The 22,453-nt window shown below is 44.3% G+C and overlaps 1 protein-coding gene across 6 annotated transcripts in view; it reads left to right on the top strand.

Moving 5' to 3' along the window:
- Positions 1–22,453, top strand: part of FAM120B (family with sequence similarity 120 member B) — a 92,667-nt gene that overhangs the window by 61,692 nt on the left and 8,522 nt on the right. For 4 of the 6 annotated variants that reach the window (XM_038001241.2, XM_038001245.2, XM_038001242.2 and 1 more), the window contains 2 exons: positions 16,098–16,304; positions 18,880–18,988. In XM_038001241.2, coding sequence (XP_037857169.1) covers positions 16,098–16,304; positions 18,880–18,988 — 316 coding nt within the window. The remainder of the gene's footprint in view (positions 1–16,097; positions 16,305–18,879; positions 18,989–22,453) is intronic. The other 2 variants (XM_038001246.2, XM_073022241.1) reach the window with 1 other exon arrangement.

Here is a 22,453-nt window from a genome sequence, read left to right on the forward strand (position 1 = left end):
GTAAGACTGCCCACTACAATCGGAAGGCTTCTAGCGAAGAGAAAGAATCTTAGTTATAAAATCAAACTAGGGGCCGGGCGCGGTGGCTCACGCCTGTAATCCCAGCACTTTGGGAGGCCGAGGTGGGCGGATCACGAGGTCAGGAGATCGAGACCATCCTGGCTAACACGGTGAAACCCCGTCTCTACTAAAAATACAAAAAACATTAGCCGGGCGTAGTGGCGGCGTCTGTGGTCCCAGCTACTCGGGAGGCTGAGGCAGGAGAATGGCATGAACCCGGGAGGCGGAGCTTGCAGTGAGCCGAGATCACGCCACTGCACTCCAGCCTGGGTGACAAAGTGAGACTCCGTCTCAAAAAAAAAAAAAAAAAAAAAAAAAAAAATCAAACTAGGCCTTTTGGACCAAAGAAAACCGGTGTATTTTTGCTGTTTTCTTTACTAATAAATAACAATGTGTTCATAATGTTTTCCCTCTGTTTAGATTTCCACCAGCTTGTAGGACAAGCACCCTGATGAAGCAATGTCTGAAACTTAGAATAGCAGTTTTGTTCATACAAGTATCATTTTACATAACTGCCCATAAACCCTAGTAAATGAACCTTCCTTAGCCTGTAAACACAAAAACGGTGAGCTGTTTACTGTTAAATATTTACTGTCAGGCTTTAGGAACTTTAAGAACTGGTTTTTCCAGTTTCCTGGTTCCCATCGGATGCCCTGGGACCCTGTACTCCATGGCCTCAGCAGGAAGAGCTCAGCTTTCCTTGTCTTTTATTCCAGAACACCTTAAAGCCTATTTCCAAAATACAGGCTGCTTTTATTTACGAATTTTATTCGTTGGGTTGGACAAGCCAAAGGCCATACCTTTCAATCATATTGAAGTGGTGATGTGGGCCTTAGACCTGTGGCCAGCCCTCTGTCACGCTGACGTAGGCTCCCAGGATGTTCCCTAAATTCCAGAGTTCCTTAGGGAAGGAGAGTCGCCAGGTGACTTTCTCTGTTGCTGCAAAGATAACCTCAGATCCTCAGATTTTACTCCTGCAGCCTGTGAAAATGTTCTGTCTCCCCGTGTAACCGCAGTTAGCTTAAATTAGCCATTTTTTCTGTGCGATTAGTAATTTGGAAGTCGGTCTTTGTTTCCAGGCTTTTCACAAGTCCCAAGGCTACAGCACAGTGTTTTTATGGACCTCTTCACGGAAATGTGCTGAGAGGAGGTGTAATTTACTTTACAAAACTTACGTTACAATTAGAAAAGTAAAGTACAAGGCAAACAGGCCTGAGAAACACTTTTAAAGTATATTCTGGGAAGTAAGAATGTTGCAATGAACACACTTTTAAAGTAGTATCTTCTGTCTCCCCGACTTCCAGAAGCACCAGAAAAGATCATAGGCATGCTTGTTGATCCGGGAAAGATCATAGGTGCGCTTGTTGATCCGGGAAAGATCATAGGCGCGCTTGTTGATCCAGAAAAGATCATAGGCGCGCTTGTTGATCCAGAAAAGATCATAGGCGCACTTGTTGATCCGGGAAAGATCATAGGCGCGCTTGTTGATCCAGAAAAGATCATAGGCGCGCTTGTTGATCCGGGAAAGATCATAGGCGCGCTTGTTGATCCGGGAAAGATCATAGGCGCACTTGTTGATCCGGGAAAGATCATAGGTGCGCTTGTTGATCCGGGAAAGATCATAGGCGCGCTTGTTGATGCCGGATGTAAATGCCCAGGTACCAAATCAACAGAATATGCAAACCCAGCATCCCAGAGTCCCCTGCACCAACACAGTGCTGCTACCATGCCAGATCGTTCCTCAGTTCTACATGGATTTGTTACCCTCACTTCTCCTTAAAGTAGCGGGCAAAAGAAAGCCTCGCTGAGGAAACTGAATGTCTATAAAAAGCATCTTGGGTTAAACTTTCACTCTGGTGCTGACACCACTCCCCACAGTAGGTGCTCTGACTCGGCAAGAGCACATCTCAGGTTGTGTCGTCCTGGCTCCTCACCCTTCAAACCCTCCACTGGTGGTTTTGCCCATTTTGGATTTGATCATATGTGTAATGCTTTGAGGTAGAGAAATAAAAGAGGTAAATTATATGTAAATTGTGAAATGGGAACATGGCAAGTTTGGTTTACTTTTAGCTTGAATGAGCCTGACAGAGGTAGGTGTATTTAGGAAGAACAGGGTGAACTGGTGTGGCCCCAGCAGGTTCCGTTTCAGCCGTTTACTCTCCCCGAGATGAGATCTCATTTCTTCTTGATGCTCTTGCACCAGGAATTGGCAAGTTCTTGCTTGGAACAGAATTGTTTAATGTTTATTGTTGACTTGTTGAGGCTTTTTTTCATTGAAAAAATGACCCACATGTAACACTTGTTCAGAGCACATCGTAACTGCTAAGAATTAACACGTCTGCCATTTAGGCCTGATTATTTTCAAGAGCAAACTTTTCAGTTTTCAGTTTGGGAAATAATCACCTGTCTTCTTCCCTTCACTCAGTGTTAGTGCAATGAATGGAGCATTGTTGGTCGAGTGCCTGACCCAGGATGGCATCTGTTAGATGAACTGGTGATGTCACTTTACATTCCTAAGGAATATTCACCTGTCCTTGCTGCGGTGTGTCATAGCAGCTTTACCTGTGAAAGGCCTTCAGAGCACATCAGTAGATGATAGTTTGATGTCATCGGTCTTTATTTCTTGAGGAAATTTAATTTCTTGAGGATAGGACTTCCACATTTGCACCTGGTTCAGTAGTTGTTAGCTGTTGATGACGGAACTGAACCAAATCCAATTCTTCATTGCACAGATGAGATCGCCACAGCCCACCCAAGTGGCATCACCTGCTTTCAGCCCCTTGGCCAGGTGGTGAGGGAGCTGGGGCTTCCAGTTCAGGGCTCCCTCTGCTGTAACTCAGGGATGGTCCCTAAGCTGGTGGTTAAAGTGTTCATACGATGTAGATCCAATCTGTGGTTGTTGCTGTAATCAGTGTGTCAGCACAGAGTTCCGCAATTTCAGTATCTTTCTAAATAACCCACTGTGGAATGTTTGTAATCACACGGCATATAGGCAGCAGGGCTCACAAAGCAAAGGTCTTGTGAACTCCATTCCTTCAGGGTGGAAACGGATTGTTGGCAAAACACGGTTCTCAGGTTATCTGTTCCTAACAGCAAGCTCTCAGGTCAGGGTAGGCTTATTGTGGTTTGCTTTTGCCTACAAAGAACGTATGTTGAGTAAGAATCTTGGCCTGTTACACAGTAAGTCAATAATTGTGTCCTTGCAAATAAGCATTGTGTTCTCAAATGAAATCAGCATATTTCCTTATACAGACACTTCCGCTCGTGCATTCACTGAGCAGCCTCAGTTGGTAGAGAATCATGTTCAGATACTTAATCAGCAAACTCATTTAGTCAGTAGAAATTTGAATTCCTGTGATGTGCCAGACTTGTGAGGAGGGGCACAGAGAAGGTACGGCAAGGAGGCCTCCAGAGAGCTCAGAGTCCTGAGAAAGTAAGTGCAGCGGCGAGAACTGCACAGGAGACACACAGGGCACAGCGGATGCAGGGACGAGGGATGCCCCTGTCTGGGCCTGGAAGGCGTCTCAGAGACTCCAAGGAGGAAATGACTCCTGGACTAGATCTGTAAAGGTGGGCAGGATTTAATGAGTCAGAGGTAAGAACAAGGGAAAGAGCGGGGACTGTTTCTGAAGAGAGAGCAAAGAAGTTCCCTGGGGTGTTTGGGAGCCGCAGACGAGTGGCCCTAAAAAGGCCAGTGAGGAGCCTTGCCCAGGTACACGGGGAGCTGTAACGAATTAACTGGGACGGCAGAACTGGAGGTGGAGGTGAAGAGAGGGATGGCAGGTCAGGTTCAGGAAGTGAAATTCCTAGGCCCTCATCATGATTACAGCATGAGATGAGGAGCCCTAGTGTGGTTACTGTTTCTCTACGTGGGGTCTCTGGGGTAGGTTAACAGACAAGGGGAGGAGGTGATGAAGTCAGCTTTGTGAGGACTGTGTATGAGATCTGTTTCCAGACAGCTGGATGTGCAAGCGTGAAGCTTGGAAGAGAGTTTGGCATTGAAGATTTGGGAAGCGTAAGACATGTCTCTGTAAATAGATGAGAATGAGGTTCAGTTGAGAGATGTACGTGTAGGACAGTAAGCCACGGGGAATAACACCCTCGTTTGAGGACCAGGAGAAAGACAGTGAACACAGAGATCAGAGTGTAGAGGAGGAGGACAGGGGTGGGCGGGGGGGCGTCAGAGGAGTGGTAGAGCAGAGAGTGCTGGCATGTGGGGGCGACCACGTGCAGCAGGGCAGTACGCCAGAAAAGACTGGTCAGTAGGCATTGGGCCTGAGCCTTGGTCACCGCTCACCTTGTTGAGAACAATTCCAGGAGATTGGAGGAGTGGAGGCTGGTTGGAGTGGTTTGGTGTAGGGATGAGTGGTGAGGCAGGAGAGACAGTGAGATCATCTTTTGAGGCGTTTGAATGTGAACTGAAAATCTGGACTCTAGCCAGATGTGAACATGGAGAGGATGGAGAAGCGGCCACTTGGTAAGAAATAGAAATCTGAGTGCTTGGCACAGGGGTTTGGGTAACCCCCTAGAGAAGAGGAGGAAGTGCCTGTTTCTGCGTAGAGCAAGTGCAGAATATGCCACTTTGTGCTGTGCACACGTCCCTAAACCCAGATGCCTGGGAGAGCACCGGCTCACGCTGCCCTGTGCTGTGTGCACGTCCCTAAACCCAGATGCCTGGGAGAGCACCGGCTCACGCTGTCCTGTGCTGTGGGCGCCCCTAAACCCAGATGCCTGGGAGAGCACCGGCTCACGCTGTCCTGTGCTGTGTGCACATGTCCCTAAACCCAGATGCCTGGGAGAGCACCGGCTCACGCTGTCCTGTGCTGTGTGCACGTCCCTAAACCCAGATGCCTGGGAGAGCACCGGCTCACGCTGTCCTGTGCTGTGGGCGCCCCTAAACCCAGATGCCTGGGAGAGCACCGGCTCACGCTGTCCTGTGCTGTGTGCACGTCCCTAAACCCAGCTGCCTGGGAGAGCACCGGCTCACGCTGTCCTGTGCTGTGTGCACGTCCCTAAACCCAGATGCCTGGGAGAGCACCGGCTCACGCTGTCCTGTGCTGTGTGCACGTCCCTAGTCCCAGATGCCTGGGAGAGCACCGGCTCACGCTGTCCTGTGCTGTGGGCGCCCCTAAACCCAGATGCCTGGGAGAGCACCGGCTCACGCTGCCCTGTGCTGTGTGCGTGTCCCTAGTCCCAGATGCCTGGGAGAGCACCATTCTTTCTGGATGGCAGAGAAACCCTTAGAATAGAGCAGTTAACTGAAGAAGTTGAAAACAAAAGGGAAATGTTTATGTTTTGAGAGATGAGTTTATCAACACAGTCAGCCCTTTCAGGCTGTGACCTTTTTACCAGCCTAATGTTTTTTTCTTGGTTTACAGTTTATATTTAATACCTGATAGAGTTGCCATAAAATGCTCATTTCTGTCTGTGGAGTTTTCCTTGATTCATACACTCTGCAGACTTCCATCAGAGATCACAGCCCAGGTGTTGAAAGAACGCTTCTGCCATTTATTTATCTATTAATCTTTACCATACCCAGAGTAGCTGTGGCACATCTTACCTAAGTTTTCTTTCTATAGGGATTCTTTAACCCCCAGCAGTTTCTAAGAGGAGCATGAGACTTGAGAGCCCAGACCTTTGGTTTGGACTTGACCTGTGGACGCCTGGCACACACCCTGCCACCCGCTAGGAGGACGTGTAACTCAGAGTCCTCTTCATCACCCCTCCCTGAGGACTTGTTCCCATTCATGTCCCACAGTAAAGTTTCTTGTCGGTTTATTCCGTTTGTTTAAAACAATAAAAAAAAGACGTTGAGCGCCTATTCTATGCCAGGCTCTGTGAAGAGAATGGGATATCAGTGAGCGACGCCCTTTTCGGATCTGCAGCCTAGCTGGGGAAAGAGACAGGAAACAGGAAGCAGAACCACATCCTAGCAGGGGAAATGGACCGGAAGCAGGAAGCGGAACCAGGAAGCGTTGGCGTGGACGGGCCTGCAAAGGGGCAGCCAGCGCCCTGGGACGTAGAGAGGCAGAGCTGAGCCCTGAGCTTCCGGGTGTGGGCAGGATGGGCTGCACCTTTATTTGACCACTTTAAAAAGGGGCTATTTGAGCTAAGACTTGAAAAAATAAGAGAATTAACTATTCAGCTTTCTGGGAGAAGAGCGTACTAAGTAGATGGCCAGTGCCAGGGGTGAGGGTGTGTCTGTGTCGGGCAAATCAGGAGGAGCAAGGGACGGGGCCAGAGCCATGGGCCCAGGCAGCCTGGTGAGGGATTTCTCCTTGCTCAAGACTTGGAACGAAGGAATGACATGACCCAACTCACCTTTTGAATCAGCCTGCTGGCTCTGTTAAAACTAGGCTATAGTGCAGGAGTCCTTCAGTGGGTATCTGTGGTCTGAAACAGGAAAAAATATACCTGTGTTTTCAGTAACTTCTAACTGAAATTTATCATTTCCTTTATGATATAGTCAACAGCACCTGTGGTTTTGTTACCAATAGAAATCAGATATTTTCATTACAGTTGGAGAAGTCCTCATATTGTTTACTATCATCATTTTCTCAAAACTATGGTTATTAGGCCCACTGCTGGGTCTTATGTACAGTTTTTACAGGTTGAGTACTTCTCAGCCAAAGTGCTCAGGACCAGAAGTGTTTCAGATTTCTGAATATTTCATTATACTTACCAGTTGAGCATTTATAATCCAAATACCTGAAATCCAAAATGCTCTCATGAGTATTTTCTTTCAGCGTCATGTCGGTGCTCAAAAAGTTTTGGATTTGGCAGATTTAGATTCTGTATTTTCAGAATAGGGATGCTCAACCTATATAAAAATGGGGCTAAATTACTGTATCTTACATTTGATTTTTATATTATTTTGAAAACTGTCTCATAATTAATTAATTTATAAATCTGTGTATTTTATTATACACATTAACTGCTGATCTAAGGAAGTGTTCATAGGCTTCATGAGACTACCAGAAAAATTCACAATACAAAAGAGATTTTGTTTGTTTTTTCCCAAATTAACCTGTCCGTCATCTTCCATAATTACCTTTTGTGTATATGTGTGTGGTAAAAGCACCTAAAATCTACTCTCTAGGCAGATTTTCAGTGTACAGTAGAGTGTTATGACCTCTAGTCCTCATGCTGTGCATTAGATCTCTCCAGACCCATTCATCCTGTGTAACCGCAACTCTGTGTCCTTGGACTCACCTCTTCCCATTTCCTCCCTCACCCAGGAACTCCCGTTCTGCTCTCGGTTTGTTTGTATTTGGTGTTTTTTAGATTCCACATGCAGGTGAGATTGTGCAGTATTTGTCTGACTTTGCCTGACTTCACTTCACATAAAGTTCTGCACTTCCATCCCTGTCGTCACGTGACAGGATTTCTTTTTTTTTTTAATAGCTGAACAGTATTGCATTCTGTGTGTGCTGTTTTCGGATTTCTTTTTTTTTAACAGCTGAACAGTGTTGCATTCTGTGTGTGCTGTTTTCTTTATCCATTCATCGGTTGATAGATGCTTAGGTTGGTTCTGAGCTTTGGCTGTTGTATAGAGTGCTGCAGGAAACACGGGGTGCAGGTATCTCATCAACATGCTGATTTCAGTTGCTTTGGATCTATACCTAGAAGTGAGATTGCTGGGTCGTACAGTAGTTCTGTTTTTAGGCTTTGGAGGAACCTCCATACTGTTTTCTGTAATGACTGTGCCAATTTACATGCCCACCAACAGTGTAGAAAGGTTCCCCTTTCTCCACATCCTCACCAGCACTTATTTCTTGTCTTTTTTGACGATAGCCCTCCGAACACATGGTGAGGTGATTTCACACTGTGGGTTTGATTTGCATCTCCCCGGTGATTAGTGTTGAACACCTTTGCATATGCCTGCTGACCATTTGTGTACTGCCTTTAGAGAAATGTCTGTTCATGTTCTTTGCCCGTGTTTTAATTGGCTTGTTTTTTGCTGTCGAGTTGTGTGAGTTCCTTACATATTTTTAATGTTAGCCCCTTAATAGATACATGGTTTGCAAATATTTTCTCCAAGTCCATAGACTGCCTTCTCATTTACTTCATTGGTCCCTTTGCTGTTCAGAAGCTTTGCTATATGAGGTAGTCCCACTTATTTTTGCTTTTCTTGCCTGAGCCTTGGGGTGTCATACTCCAAAAATGAGCTATAGAGAGAAACAATTTTTTGGACTCACTTTCTGGCTGAAGACAAATAGAAAAGCTAGCACAACATTTTTTAATAAAGCTATTTGAAGGTGTCAATGAACCGAAAAGGTTATAAAAAAGTGCCATGTCAAGATCCTGTAGAAGACAGAGATCAAGGGGGGTCAGCTTGTCGTTAGAAGCCACACTCTGATATGTTTGCCTGTCGAGAAGTAAGAAAACACGAATTAGTACTATTAGGGATAAGGCAGGGGGTATTACTATAGACTCTTCTGAGAAGAAAGGGAAGCACTGCAAACAACTCTACACACATGGCTTCAACAACTTAGATATAGGGGCAAATCTCTGAAAAGCACAGGTGGCCACAACCCCCAATACCAAACAGGTTCTTTAAAGAACTCCATTAACTGTTGAAGAAATTGAATCCACAGTTTGCAAACTCCCCCCAAAAGATGTCTCTAGCCCAGAAGTGTCACTCGGTAATTTACCACATGTTTAAAGAAGAATTAATGGCAGTTCTACAGTCTTCCAGAAAATACAAGAAGATAGACTACTCCCCAGTGAGGCCAGTATTACCCTGACACCCAAACCAGACAGAAAAAAAAAATAGTGCAAAACGGAAAACTACAGGCCATTATCCCTATGAACATAGATACAAAAATCTTTAACAAAATAAGAGTGAATCAAATCCAGCAATTAATTATACACTATGACCAAGTGGATTCTTTATTCCAGGACTATATGGCTGGTTTAGTACTTAAAACTCAGTCAGTGAAACCTCCATATTAATAGGTTAAGGAAGAAAAGTCACATGATTATATAGATCATTCAGAAAAAGGATTCGACAAAATTCACTGCCCATTCATGGTAAAAAAAAAAAAACTTTCAGAAAAATGATAATGGAGGAGGTCTTTCTCAACTTGATAAAGAACATCTACAAAAGCCCCTACAGCCAATGTAGCACATAACAGTAAAAGACTAATTGCTTTTCCCTATTATCAGGGATATTAGGGACAGGGATGTCTGCCCTCACCACTCTTATTCAACATAATGCTGGAAGTTCTGGCTGGTGCAGTGAGGACAGAAAAGGAAATAAAAAGCATGCAGACAAAAAGAAGGAAACAAAACTGTCTCTATTTGCAAATGACATGATTCTCCAAATAAAAAATTCCAAGGAATCTACAAAAAAACTAGAGCTAGGTCAGGTGTGGTGGCTCACACCTGTAATCCCAGCACTTTGGGAGGCTGAGGTAAGAGGATTACCTAAACAAAGAGGTTCAAGACCAGCCTGGGCAACGTAGTAAGACCCCCATCTCTACAAAAAATTGAAAAATTAGCTGGATGTGTTTGCTACTTAGGGAGCTGAGGTGGGAGGGATTGTTTGAGCCGGAGAGGCCAAGGCTCTAGTGATTCATGATCACACCACCATACTCCAGCCTGGGCAACAGAGTGAGACCCCGTCTCTACTAAAAAATACAAAAAATTAGCCGGGCATGGTGGCAGGTGCCTGTGGTCCCAGCTACTCTGGAGGCTGAGTCAGGAGAATGGCGTGAACCCAGGAGGTGGAGCTTGCAGTGAGCCAAGACCGCGCCACTGCACTCCTGCCTGGGCAACAGAGTGAGACCCTGTCTTTCAAAAAAAAAAGAAAAAACCAAAGCTAGTGAGAGTTCAGCAAGGCCTCAAGCTACAAGACATACATACCAAACATCACCTGCATTTCTATATACTATTAATGAACATATGGAAACCTAAATGTAAAAGATAGTACCACTTAACAATTGTTTCACAAAAATGAATTACCTAGGCATAAATCAAATAAACATATACAGGATCTATATGCTAAAAATTACAAAATACTGATAGAGCAAACCCAAATAAATGGAGGCACATACCATGTTCATGTACTGAAATGCTTAGCATAATAGAGAGGTTGGTTCCCTCCAAACTGATGTACAGGTTTGATGTACTTGCTAGCAAAAATCCCAGCAAGGTATTTTTTGCAGATATGGCAAGATTATTCTAAAATTTATCTGGAAGGGCAGTGGAACTAAAAATGACAAAAATCATCTTGAAAAAGAATAATAAAATGGGCAGAATCACTGCACTTGATAACATACCTCGCTATATAACTGCCGTAATCAAGACAATGTAGTGTTGGTGAAGGGACAGACACAAGGTCAATGAAACAGAATAGAGAACCCAGACGTAGACCCACGCGAGTCCCACCAGCGGATCTGGACAAGGTGCAGAAGCGACTCATTGGAGGAAGGCAGCCTATTTAGCAAATGTGGCTGGAGCATTGGATACCCATAAGCCAAAAAAAAGAAAACGAAAAAATCCCAGAAGAACCTTGTCTTTGGCCTCACACGTTTTACAAAAATTAACTCTCATGGAATATTAAATTAAATGTAAAACATAAAACTATTACGCTTTTGGGAAAAAAAGAAGATCTTTGGTATCTAGGGTCAGGCAAAGAGTTCTTAGACTTTATACCAAAAGCCTAGTCTATAAAAGGAAAAATTGATAAATTGGAAACATTTTTAATTCAAACATATTTAATTCAACATTTTAAATTCAAAATTAAAAATGTTGCTCTATTAGGATAAGGAAAAGACAAGCCACTGCCTGGGAGACAATATTTGCAAACCACTTGTCTGACAGAGGTCTTATATCTAGAAAATATGAAGATTCTCGGAACTCAACATTACAAACAATCCAATTAGAAAGTAGGCAAAAGACAGACATTTTACCCAGGACATTCAGATGGTAAATAAGTACATGAAAAGTTGTTCAACATAATTAACCATTAGGGAAATGCAAATTAAAACCACAGTGAGATATCACTGCACACGGATTAGAGCAGCTAAAATTAAAAATAAAATAGTGACACCACCAAATTCTGGCAAGGATGCGATCCTCATACAGTAGCCTCTTACATGGCTGGTGTTGGTCACTCTGGAAAACAGTTTGGCAGTTTCTTAAAAAACTAATAATGCATTTACCGTCTGAACTAGCAATCACACGCCTGGCCATTTATCCCAGAGAAGTGAAAACTTAGGTTCATTCAAAAACTTGTGCATGAATATTCAGAGCAGCTGTATTTGTAGTAGCACAGGTTGGAAACAACCCAGATGTCTTTAAATGGATGAATGTTTAACAGGCTGGTGCATCCATGCTGTGGAACACAACTCAGCAATAAAGAGGAATGAGTGGCTGGCACTTGGTGAGTGGCTGGCGCTTGGAACTGCCTGAATGGATCTCAAGGGAATTACACTGAGTAAAAAAGCCAATCCCAAAAGGTCACATATTACATGATTCTATTTATGTTACATTCTGAAAATGACAGGATAAAGAGATGGATAACAGATTACCAGTTGCCAGAGATTTGGAACAGCATGAGGGAGGTCTTATGTGAAGAGACAGTTTTGTGTCTTGGTGGTGGTGGCAGGGGCTGCACAAACCCACCAGGTTTTGAAATTGCCTAGAACCCGAATAAGGTTTGTGGATGGCGTTGATGTCAGCTTCCTGGTTTGGATATTGTCCTATAGTATGTCAGATGTTCACCATTGGTGAAGGGTACAGCCGTCTATCCTATCTTTGTCAATTCCTGTGAATCTGTAGTCATTTCAAAATAAAAATTAAAATAATCACCAACCAAACAGATACCTAAGGTCTCAGGACACTGGGAAATTAAAAGTTTTAGGACAGAAAAAGCTGTTCCATGCCACTGCTAACCCAAAGAAACCAGTGTGTCTGCATCAGAAGTAGACTTCGGTTAGAAACGGCCATGAAAGAAAGAAGGAACACCTGAGAAGAAAGGTCAGCACCCCAGGATTATTTGCGGATTCGCTAGATCTGCAAGTTAGTATGCACAGCTTCCAGGTACATCAGATGAAAACGGACACAACTGAAAAACGAAGCAGACACATCTGTAATCATGGTGGGACGTGTGAGCACAGGGGTCCACAAACTGCAGCCAGTAGGCCAAGTGTGGCCTTTGGCCTGCTTTTGTGTGCGTCTATGAGCTAAGAATGCTTTTGGGGATTTTTAAAGAGTTGGTTTAAAAAAGAACATCTAACAGAAACTATAGGGGGCCTAAACTCTTCGCTGTCTGGCCCCTGCAGAGGAAGTCTGTGGAGCTTTAACAAAGCCTCTCTCAAGAGCTGATAGGACAAACAGACAGAAGGTTGCTATGGATTCGAATTTCTGAACACATTTTTGAACACAGTGAACACACTCATCCTAACGGACCTATAGAATTCTGCACCCAAAAACTATGGAGTAAACACTTTTCCAGTGCATATGGAAGATCTACCAGAATTGACTAGATGACAGTTCATAAAGCAAGCGTCTGCAAATTTCAGACAATTGAAATCATCCATCTTTTTTCTGTCCACAGTAAGCTAGAAATCAGTAATAACAATAAGTAAAAATTCTCAATTATTTGAAATTAAAACAGTACACTTCTAAATAATTCACAGGGAAAAAGGAGAAACCACAGTGGGCATTATAAAATATTTTGAATGACAGTGAAAATATTGTCCATAAAAATGTGTGGGATGAAGCTGAAAGCTGTTCTGAGAAGGAAATTTGTAGAATTAAATGAATGTACTTAAAAAAAAAAAAAAAAAAAGACTGGAAATCAATGATCTAAGTATGCATCTCTATAAATTACAAATAAAAAATCAAACTCGGAGTGTGTGGTAGGTAGGAAGGAAATAGTAAAAGCAGGAACTAGTGAAATAGGAAACAAATGGAGAATAGAGAAAGGTTTCTTATGTCATTTGCAGGAGTTCTCCTTCCTTGCTGGTAGGGGTTCAAAGTGGCGCGGCCACTCTGGATGGCTGTGAAGCGGTTTCTTACAAAGTTAAACAGGTCTTAGCACGCAGTCCGGTAGCTGTGCTCCTTGCTGCGGCCACACCACAACCTGTACACAGAAGTTTCAGTGGCCCTATTCATAACTCCCAAAACTTGGAAGCAACCAACTGTCCTTCGGTGGGTGATGAGATGAACCAACTGTGGTCTATCCAGACAGTGGAATGTTATTTAGTACTAAAAACAAGTCTATCAAGCTATGAAAAAGGCCGGGCGCGGTGGCTCAAGCCTGTAATCCCAGCACTTTGGGAGGCCAAGACGGGCGGATCACGAGGTCAGGAGATCGAGACCATCCTGGCTAACACGGTGAAACCCCGTCTCTACTAAAAAATACAAAAAACTAGCTGGGCGAGATGGCGGGCGCCTGTAGTCCCAGCTACTCAGGAGGCTGAGACAGGAGAATGGCGTAAACCCGGGAGGCGGAGCTTGCAGTGAGCTGAGATCCAGCCACTGCACCCCAGCCTGGGCGACAGAGCAAGACTCCATCTCAAACCAAAAAAAAAAAGGCTATGAAAAGACATGGAGGAAACTTAAATGCGTATTACTGAGGGACAGAAGCCAACCTGAAGAAGCTGCTACTGTCTGATTCCAGCTGTAGGAAGTCGGAAGAGGGAGAACAATGGAAACAGTAGGAAGATGAACGCTTGCCGGGGCTCAGGGGAGGGCGCTTGCCGGGGGCTCAGGGGAGGGCGTTGCCGGAGGCTCAGGGGAGGAGGGTGAGCGGGCAGCAGGAGGACTTTAGGGCAGTGCACCTGCTCCGCATGAGTCTCATGGTGGGTCCAGGTCATTACGTGGTTGTCCAAACTCGCAGAATGTGCACCACCAAGAGTGAACCCTTGTGTCAGCTGTGGACTTGAGGGACGTGTCAGTGTGGGTTCATCGATTGTAGCAAATGTGTCCTCCAGGGACTGGCGGGGGGAGGCATTGGTCTATAGAGAAGCAGAGGGTATGTGGGAAATCTCTGTACCTTCCTCTCAGTTTTGCTGTGAACTAAAACTGCTCTAAAAACATAAAGTCTTTTTTGCTAAGTTAATTTGAAAAGATATAAAACTGATAAACCTGTTATGAAATTGATCAAAAAAGGAGAAAGCACAAATTGCCAGTATACGGCCTGAAAAAGGGACATCTGTATACATAGATAATGCAGACTAAAGAGATGAGGGAACATTTATACCAATGCATTGGAAACTTCAGGTAAAATGTGTGCCACGAAGAGTAAACGTGTAAAAAAAGTTCAGGTAAAATGAACACATTCCTTGAAAAATATAACCTAATAAGACTGAAGTAAGAAGAAATAGAAAACTTGAACGGTTCCATGTCTGCTGAAGACATTGAATCTGAGATGAAAACTCTGCCCACAAGGAAGCCTCAGGATCAGAGAGCTTCCCTGTGAGTTTTTCCAGACCCCGAAGGAGGAACCAGCAGCTGTGCTGCGCCCATTCTTCCAGACAGCAGAAAAAGGAAGGCTTTCTAACTGTTTCTCTAAGTCCAGCCAAATCCTGATGCAAAAATCTAACAAAGACGTCACAAGAAATAAAAATTTAGGCCGTTTTGTTTCATGAAAATAAATTCAAAGCTTCCAGACAAAATATTAACAAATCAAATCCAGCAATATATAAAACCAATAATACATGATGACCAAGTTGGGTTTATTTTTAGAATGCAAGGTTGATTTAACATTTGAAAACCATTGTAAGTAACAGTGAATAAGAAAAAGCATAGAATGGATGCGAAAACAATACTGGCAGTCACCTTCAGGCTTCTGTAGGAAATGCACTTCTCACTAACACGTCCTGTTAGTCAGCATCTGCTCAGCCCTGTGTACTTGTATAATGATTACTGTTTTTAAAAACAAGTCTTGTTTTGGATAATTTTGTACAACACAAGGTGTCGTGCAGCACTATTTGAGGATAAAGCAGTACTATGCAACCAAAATCATTGTGATTAAACCTTAGATTAACTCTCAGATAATCTCAGTTCATAATAAATTTCTTACAATGGTTAGCAAGCTGCTTTTATTTTAGTAAGTGAAGCCTTAACTTCTAAAGGGGCTAAAATATCTGTTACTTTTCTCCTAATTTATTTCAGTTTTATTTAAAATACCTCTTGGATAATTTGAGCTGCATAGATAAGCCGGACGATGACGGATTCAGTTGCACTTACCTCATTTATGGATTCATGTGGACACTGGCTAGATATCAGTGTCACTTCCCCTGGGGCCAGTGTCAGCCAGGAGGCAGAGAGTGTCTCATGCAGCGTTCTTGCTAAATGCAGAACCCTCTGCGGCATCTTAGGATGGCTTCCCTGTTTGAGAACAGTCAGAATGTTGGACATCAAGGTAAATTTGACAGTGAAAAGAAATATTTCATATGGGTATGATCTTAATTTGCAAAGATTATCAGCCTACCAACCTGGTGAGATATGTAAGCCGTTTTATTCTTAAATTGTAAGTATTCATTTAAAGTTAGATCTTTCGTAACAAATACTCATCATTACAATTATGATTTTTAAATACAATAAATTTAATAGTGTCTAAAATGATACTCTCTTGGCTTCCCTGTCTGTCCCTTTGCCTTTGAAGAAAGTTGTTCAGGAAAGAATGCACCCAGAAGTGAGTGATCATGTGAGCTTTCTCCTAGTGGACCACAGTTTTCACCATGTCTGTTCTCAGCCCAGAGGTTCCTGGGAGGCAGGACTGTGCTCACGCCTGTGTGTGTGGTGCAGGCCTGAGTCAGTGGCCGAGGTTCAGACGGATGGGAGGATGGATGGGGACACTTACTGAAGAGGCGCCCTCGTTTCCATCAGCTGAGCTTGATTCCAAGGCCTCTGTCATCAGTAGAGCTGGTGAAGCTCAGCTTTGAGGACGCAGCCATGGTGACGCTGTCCATTCTGAGCGAACGTCCGTTTGGAGCAGAGTAACTGTGCAGTGCTGAGATCTGTTTCCTGTGTATGTGACTCCTGCCTTACATTTTTGGTGTGTGTTCTGGTCTCCACAGCCTGATTACATCAACCCCAGAGCAGTGCAGCTGGGCTCCCTTCTCGTCCGCGGCCTCACCACTCTGGTTTTAGTCAACAGCGCGTGTGGCTTCCCCTGGAAGATGAGTGATTTCATGCCCTGGAATATATTTGATGGGAAGCTTTTTCATCAGAAGTACTTGCAGTCTGAAAAGGGTTATGCTGTGGAGGTGCTTTTAGAACAAAATGTGAGTTCACAGACACCTACCTTTCACCAGAAACATCCCTGTAGTTCCAGGCTACACAAAAAACATGAAGTTGGCTGTTGCATTTTTCAAATTAATGCTTTCCAAATAAAAGATTCCATTATTCCATTAAACCAGGAACACATGATTTGAAGCATTCGGCTTCAGTGTCAACATAACTCATACAGGTTGAATAGCCCTTATCTGAAATACTTAGGACCAGAGTGTTTTAGATTTCGAATGTTTTTGGAATTTCGGAATGTTTGCATATACAGTTGATCCTTGAACAGTGCAAGGGTTAAGGGTTCCAAATCGTTCTGCAGCGGAAAACCTGCATATAATTTTTCACTCCCCCAAAATGTTACTACAAAGAGCCTACTGTTGACCAGAAGCCTTAACCAATAACACAAGCAGTCAACTAACGCATCATTTGTATTATATATGTATTATATACTGTATTCTTACAATAAAGTAAGTGAGCTAGAGAAAAGAAAATGTGATTAAGAAAATCATAAGAGAGAACTATATTTACTGTCCATTAAATGGAGGTGATCATCATCACGTTGAGTGGGCTGAGGGGAAGGAGGAAGGGGGTGGGTCTTGCTGCCTCAGGTGTGGCAGAGGCAGAAGAAAATGGGCGTGTAAGTGATCTATGCAGTTCAAACCCGTGTTGTTCAAGGGTCAGCTGTACCTACATAATGAGATGTCTTGGGTCTGAGACCCAGCTTTAAACGCAGAATTCATGTATGTCTCATATACACCTTATACAATAGCCCGAAGGTAATTTTATACAATACTGTTAATGACATGCATGGAACAGTGTTTTCACTGCATCCATCACATGAGATCAGGTGTGGAATTTTCCGCTTGTAGCAGTTTTAGATTTTGGATTTTCAGATTAGGAGTGCTCAACCTGTAGCTTCTTCCAGAATTCTTAAATAGGGTTCAGGACTCCCAAACTTATGCTTAGGTAGGGCGAGCAGCATCACACCAGTCTGACACATTTTTAATTTTTGAAGTGCTTTTTACTCCTCTCTGCATTTCTCACACACACATATGTGTACACATATATGTAATACACATACTTTTTTTTTTTGAGACAGGGTCTTGCTCTGTTGCTCAGCCTGGAGTGCAGTGGTGCAATCTCCACTGACTGCAAATTTCCACCTCCTGGGCTCAAGTGATCCTCCCTCCTCAGCCCTCTGAGTAGCCGGGACCGCAGGTGTGCGTCACCATGCCCGGCTAATTTTTGTATTTTCTGTAGAGATGAGGTTTTTCCATGTTGCCCAGGCTGATGTTGAACTTGTGGGCTCAAAGTGATCCACCTGCCTCAGCCTCCCAAAGTGCTGGGATTACAGGCATGAGCCACCATGACCAGCCCCTCTCCCCGTTTTTTAATGAGGAACAAGTACTCCCTGCGAAAGTGTCCCCACAGATATCAGACTAATCTGATAGGTATAGTTATGGTTTATTACTTGAAAATACTCCCCAGAGACTGCCAGTTTAGTTGGGGACGCTGGCTGCTGTCCAGCTTTATAAATACAATCGCTACATGACTCCTGGAAGATTTCCAAATAAGGCCTCAAGCCAAGCTCATTTGGAATGTGTTTTAGTACCCGCAGGGATGCAAAAAGCGGTGTGATCCGTGAGAGAGCGTACCGGTCTACCGGTCTGTCACGATAAAGCACTCCAAGCTTTCACAGCAGAGAGAACACATTTGGTAATGTGTTGCCATCACTGTTCCTCACATACACACACACACGGATTCCAGAGTGGCATAGGACTGCAAGTATTTAGAACTTAGAAGCAGCCTGAATTTTGTAGAGAGCAAAAGCAGAATAAGAGGAGAAATATGCTTCTAATAAGCCAGTAAGTATTGGAAAGTAGGCTATAGAAATGAAAGCTAAAGTAGACTTATTGGACCACAGCCTATAAGTCATCCATCAAGGATCTTTTCCTTTCTTTATCCAATCTCTTGACCAAGTTCCAAGTGATTATAGGTTCTAGTTTGGAAAAAAAAGTACAGGATAGAATAATAGTAATAAAACAGGAAGCTTGAAGGAAAGGTTGAATGTTCCATGTTCCGTTTCTTGATCTGCTGATGTTGTTTTGTTTTTGATTTTGTTTTCTGACCTTGGCATTTCTGCTGAATGTTCTTATAATTAAGAATTGAAAGATTAAGATACATTAAATCCAAACATTTTTAAGGTAAGATTGTGTGGTAATCACCTAATTGGTCGTAATAGGACTTGAAGATTCTTTTTTAGAAATGATTGTTTAACCTACACAAGCTCCTTGGTGTTATTTTTCTGGGGGATTTGGGAGAGTATGTTCTCGAAGAACCGCTTGGGATGTGGCCATGCGGAAGGAGGACTGTGCTGCAGTTTGTGCCTGGGAGGAGGGTGCAGCTTGGGATGTGGCCATGCTGAAGGAGAACGGTGCTGCGGTTTGTGCCTGGGAGGAGGGTGCAGCCACCATTGCTGCCTAGCCTTGGGAGCGGCATGGGAGGGTGTCCCATAAGCTTCCTTCCAGCCACGTCTGGCCCCTCACATCTCATTTGCATCTGGTCTGTTTGCAGAGATCTCGGCTCACCAAATTCCACAACCTGAAGGCAGTGGTCTGCAAGGCCTGCATGAAGGAGAACAGACGCATCACCGGCCGAGCCCACTGGGGCTCACACCATGCAGGTGGGAGAGGGCCAAGTGCCTCAAGAAGCCCCACAGACGTAGACCCTAACTGCTTCCTGAGTTTTGTTGATAAATGATTCTAAGAAGAGGCTGATACAATTGGATGAACAGAATAGAATTTAAATGATGGGGCCGGGTGTGGTGGCTTATGCCTGTAATCTCAGCACTTTGGGAGGCCAAGGCAGGCGGATCACCTGAGGTCAGGAGTTCCAGACCAGCCTGGCCAACATGATGAAGCCCCGTCTCTACTAAAGATACAAAAATTACCCAGGCATGTTGGTGGGCGCCTGTAGTCCCAGCTACTTGGGAGGCTGAAGCAGGAGGATCACTTGAACCTGGGAGGTGGAGGTTGCAATTAGTGGAGATCACACCACTGCACTCCAGCCTGGGCGACAGAGCGAGACTCGTCTCAAAAAAGAAAAAAGAAGAATTAAAATGATAGATCTCTACCCAGTGGTTTGAATTCTGGTCCCATTTGGAAAATTTCTCAGGAAGGCTTCACTCATTAGTTAAATAATTAAGAACTCTTTCTCTGCGTGTGTAACCTCCTTTCTGGGGTTCCCCAAAGTAGAAGGGCTGCTTAGGTAATGTTTGTTTATTTGACAAGAGTTTAGGTTTATTTTTTCTTACAATAAAACTATATTATAAAAAATGAGTATAAAGAAAGTAATTAAAAAGGAAATATCCATGGCCTTTAATTCTGTCACATAAAGATAACAAGCGTGGGCTTCTGCCGAGGTTTTCCATGTTTGGATCTTGTTGTGAGTACATTCCATGCAGTGTGCATCCTGCTTTCCCATTTACACTTAATTTAGGGCGTTAACGCCATTCTTCTTAAACAATGGTCCCAGAATCTTCCACTGCTAGATAGTTTGTTCCCTGTTTGGAGCTCTGAGGATATTTCCATTTTTTTCTCATTACTCCTAATGCTTTTATGTGTATTATTATTATTTTCTTAAAACAGAGTATCATCATCTGTGGGATCATAGATTGAAATTTAATCAATTTTAGGTAAAATGATCACTGAATACCTTCTCAAGCAGTGAGCAAGAGTTTCCGTTTCAGGGCACCCTTGACACTTCTAAAAGTCTGGGGGTTTTTTTTTGTTTTGTTTTTTTTGAGATGGAGTTTTGCTCTTGTTGCCCAGGCTGGAGTGCAGTGGCTTGATCCTGGCTCACTGCAACCTCCACCTCCCGGGTTCAAGCGATTATCTTGCCTCAGCCTCCCGAGTAGCTGGGACTACAGGCGCCTGCCACCACACCTGGCTAATTTTTGTATTTTTAGTAGAAACAGGGTTTCACCATGTTGGCCAGGATGGTCTCGATCTCTTGACCTCGTGTTCTGATGGTTTGTAAAAAACAATTTGGTAGACGAAAAATGTATCTCATTGATTGAATGCTGCTTTGTCTGCCAGTGAAGTTAGACATCTTATTAGCTTATTTTGTTAATAAGACTTTTTAATTATTCTTTCATGCCCTCCTTCAGTTCATGTTTACACCTGTGACTACTGCAGTCCCATTATTTTTCTCGATGGAATAAGAGAACTCAGCCCAGATTCTTATCCACTCAGACTCTAGGAGAACTACTTGGTGTCAGCCTTGCAAATACCATTCTCAGAGGTTTTGTGAGCTACCTCAGGTGCGCCCAGATCCCACCAGGTGTCGTGTGTAGCACCCCACGAAGGGAGAGCAGCCAGCGTGTGTGGAGCCATGTCCAACCATGAGAGGGAATTGCTGCTTTTTCTACTGTTCCCAATCCTTTTCTCTGTCTTTTGACTTTCAGCCACCAACTATAGATAGACAGAGATTGGGACCCCAAAACAAAGTTGATTTATTGCAAAATAAATATGTGATGTTCTCTCACATTGCCTGTTTCCTTACCTGGCTGACAGGTCCTCAGAGGTGTGCGCCGTGGCTGGGCACATACCTGTAATCTGAGCACTTTGGGAGGCCGAGGTGGGAGAATCATTTAAGCCCAGGAGTTTGACACAGGCCTGAGAAACATAGCGAGACCCTGTCTTTACAAAAAAAAAAAAAAAGTCTGCACTGCACACGCAGTCCTGCCGGATTCCCTCCCCTCTCCAAACTGAGGTTGTCAGCAAAACCATGACAAGGCGCTGAGAGACCTGTGGGTGCTGGACGCTGCCGCTTAGGTGGCAGCAGGCATGGCGGCTGTCAGGCCAAACTCCCCTTTCATTTCAGAGGCCATGAGGTCCTGCATGACAAGTTTATTTTGAGCACTAAAGATAACCTGTTAGTTTAATGCAGTGGTACAGTTACTTGTAATTTGTATAGAAACTAAATTTTGACTCCTTTCTAATGGAGTTTGCCTACAAATGGGCAGAAATCAGTGTCCTGTCGTATTATTCCAAGTTAATGAGGCAGACTACATTTTCCTGTTGTATTATTCCATTAATGTGGTGAACTACATTTCAAGAGCTGTGATAGATTAGTAAGATCATTTTGTGATTTGGAAACTGTTCCCTTTTTTGTTCTCAAAGTAATTTTCTTCACAAATCCAACTTAAGGTTATATGGTTCAGTGCCTCATTTTGCTGAAGAACCTTATTCCCCACGTGGCTCACCCAAAACCAAGGTTGGTTCTTAGTTGCAGACGTTAGGCTGGAGCCTCCACCGCTTGGCCCCAGCCCCGTGTTCTCGGGTAATGCCGAGCTTACCCCTCCTCTGTTGGGGAAGGGCTGTAGGGACGTCGTGGGGCTCTGCAGTCCTGACTGCCATTGTCTGCTTACGTGGGCCGCGCAGCCAGGCCACTGCAACGCCAACCTACTCCTGGTGTGTTGGCCTCTGGACCCACACCTACAGCCGTGAGCTCACAACTGCTCCGAGCTTGGAGTCACCTGTTGTTCTCCGTGTGTGGTCACGAGTGCCCATGCTGGAGGTGAGCTGGAGACCACGCGTGTAAGATGAGCACACACGGGCTGACCCTGGCCAGATGTGAGGGGCATGTCACCAGTCCTGCAGACCAGTAGCTCAGAGACAAGGGCAGCAGTCACAAAGGGATGACATCCCGGCAGGAAGGTGGATCTTGGGGGACTTTCAGTAGCTAGACTGGGGTAAGGTACCACAGTGGGAGGACACTGGGGAAGTTAAGTTGGCCTCAGAGACCACAGAGGCTGTCGAATGCCAGGCAAGTCATGACTTTTCTACCCACCTCACACTGGGGAGCTTTTGAAGTTTTTTGAGGTGATATGATCAGAAATCTGTTAGTTCAGGATACAGGTCCTGAACTAACAGATTTGTGTGTCTGTTAACAGACATGTGTGTCCTGAAGGGAGCCTGGCAGCATGTGCCAGCACAAAGCCATGCCCGCGTGGACACTGCAGCATGTCCAGGGAGGACCAGCCTGGCGGAGGCACATCCTGCAAGGCCATCCTTCACTCATAGTTAAAGCCCCAGGCGGCCTGTGGCCTGCACGCTGCATGTGTGGTCATGCACTGGGAGTCCTG

The sequence above is a fragment of the Chlorocebus sabaeus genome, chromosome 13 (genome assembly GCF_047675955.1).
Source record: "Chlorocebus sabaeus isolate Y175 chromosome 13, mChlSab1.0.hap1, whole genome shotgun sequence".
Classification (NCBI taxonomy): Eukaryota; Metazoa; Chordata; class Mammalia; order Primates; family Cercopithecidae; genus Chlorocebus; species Chlorocebus sabaeus.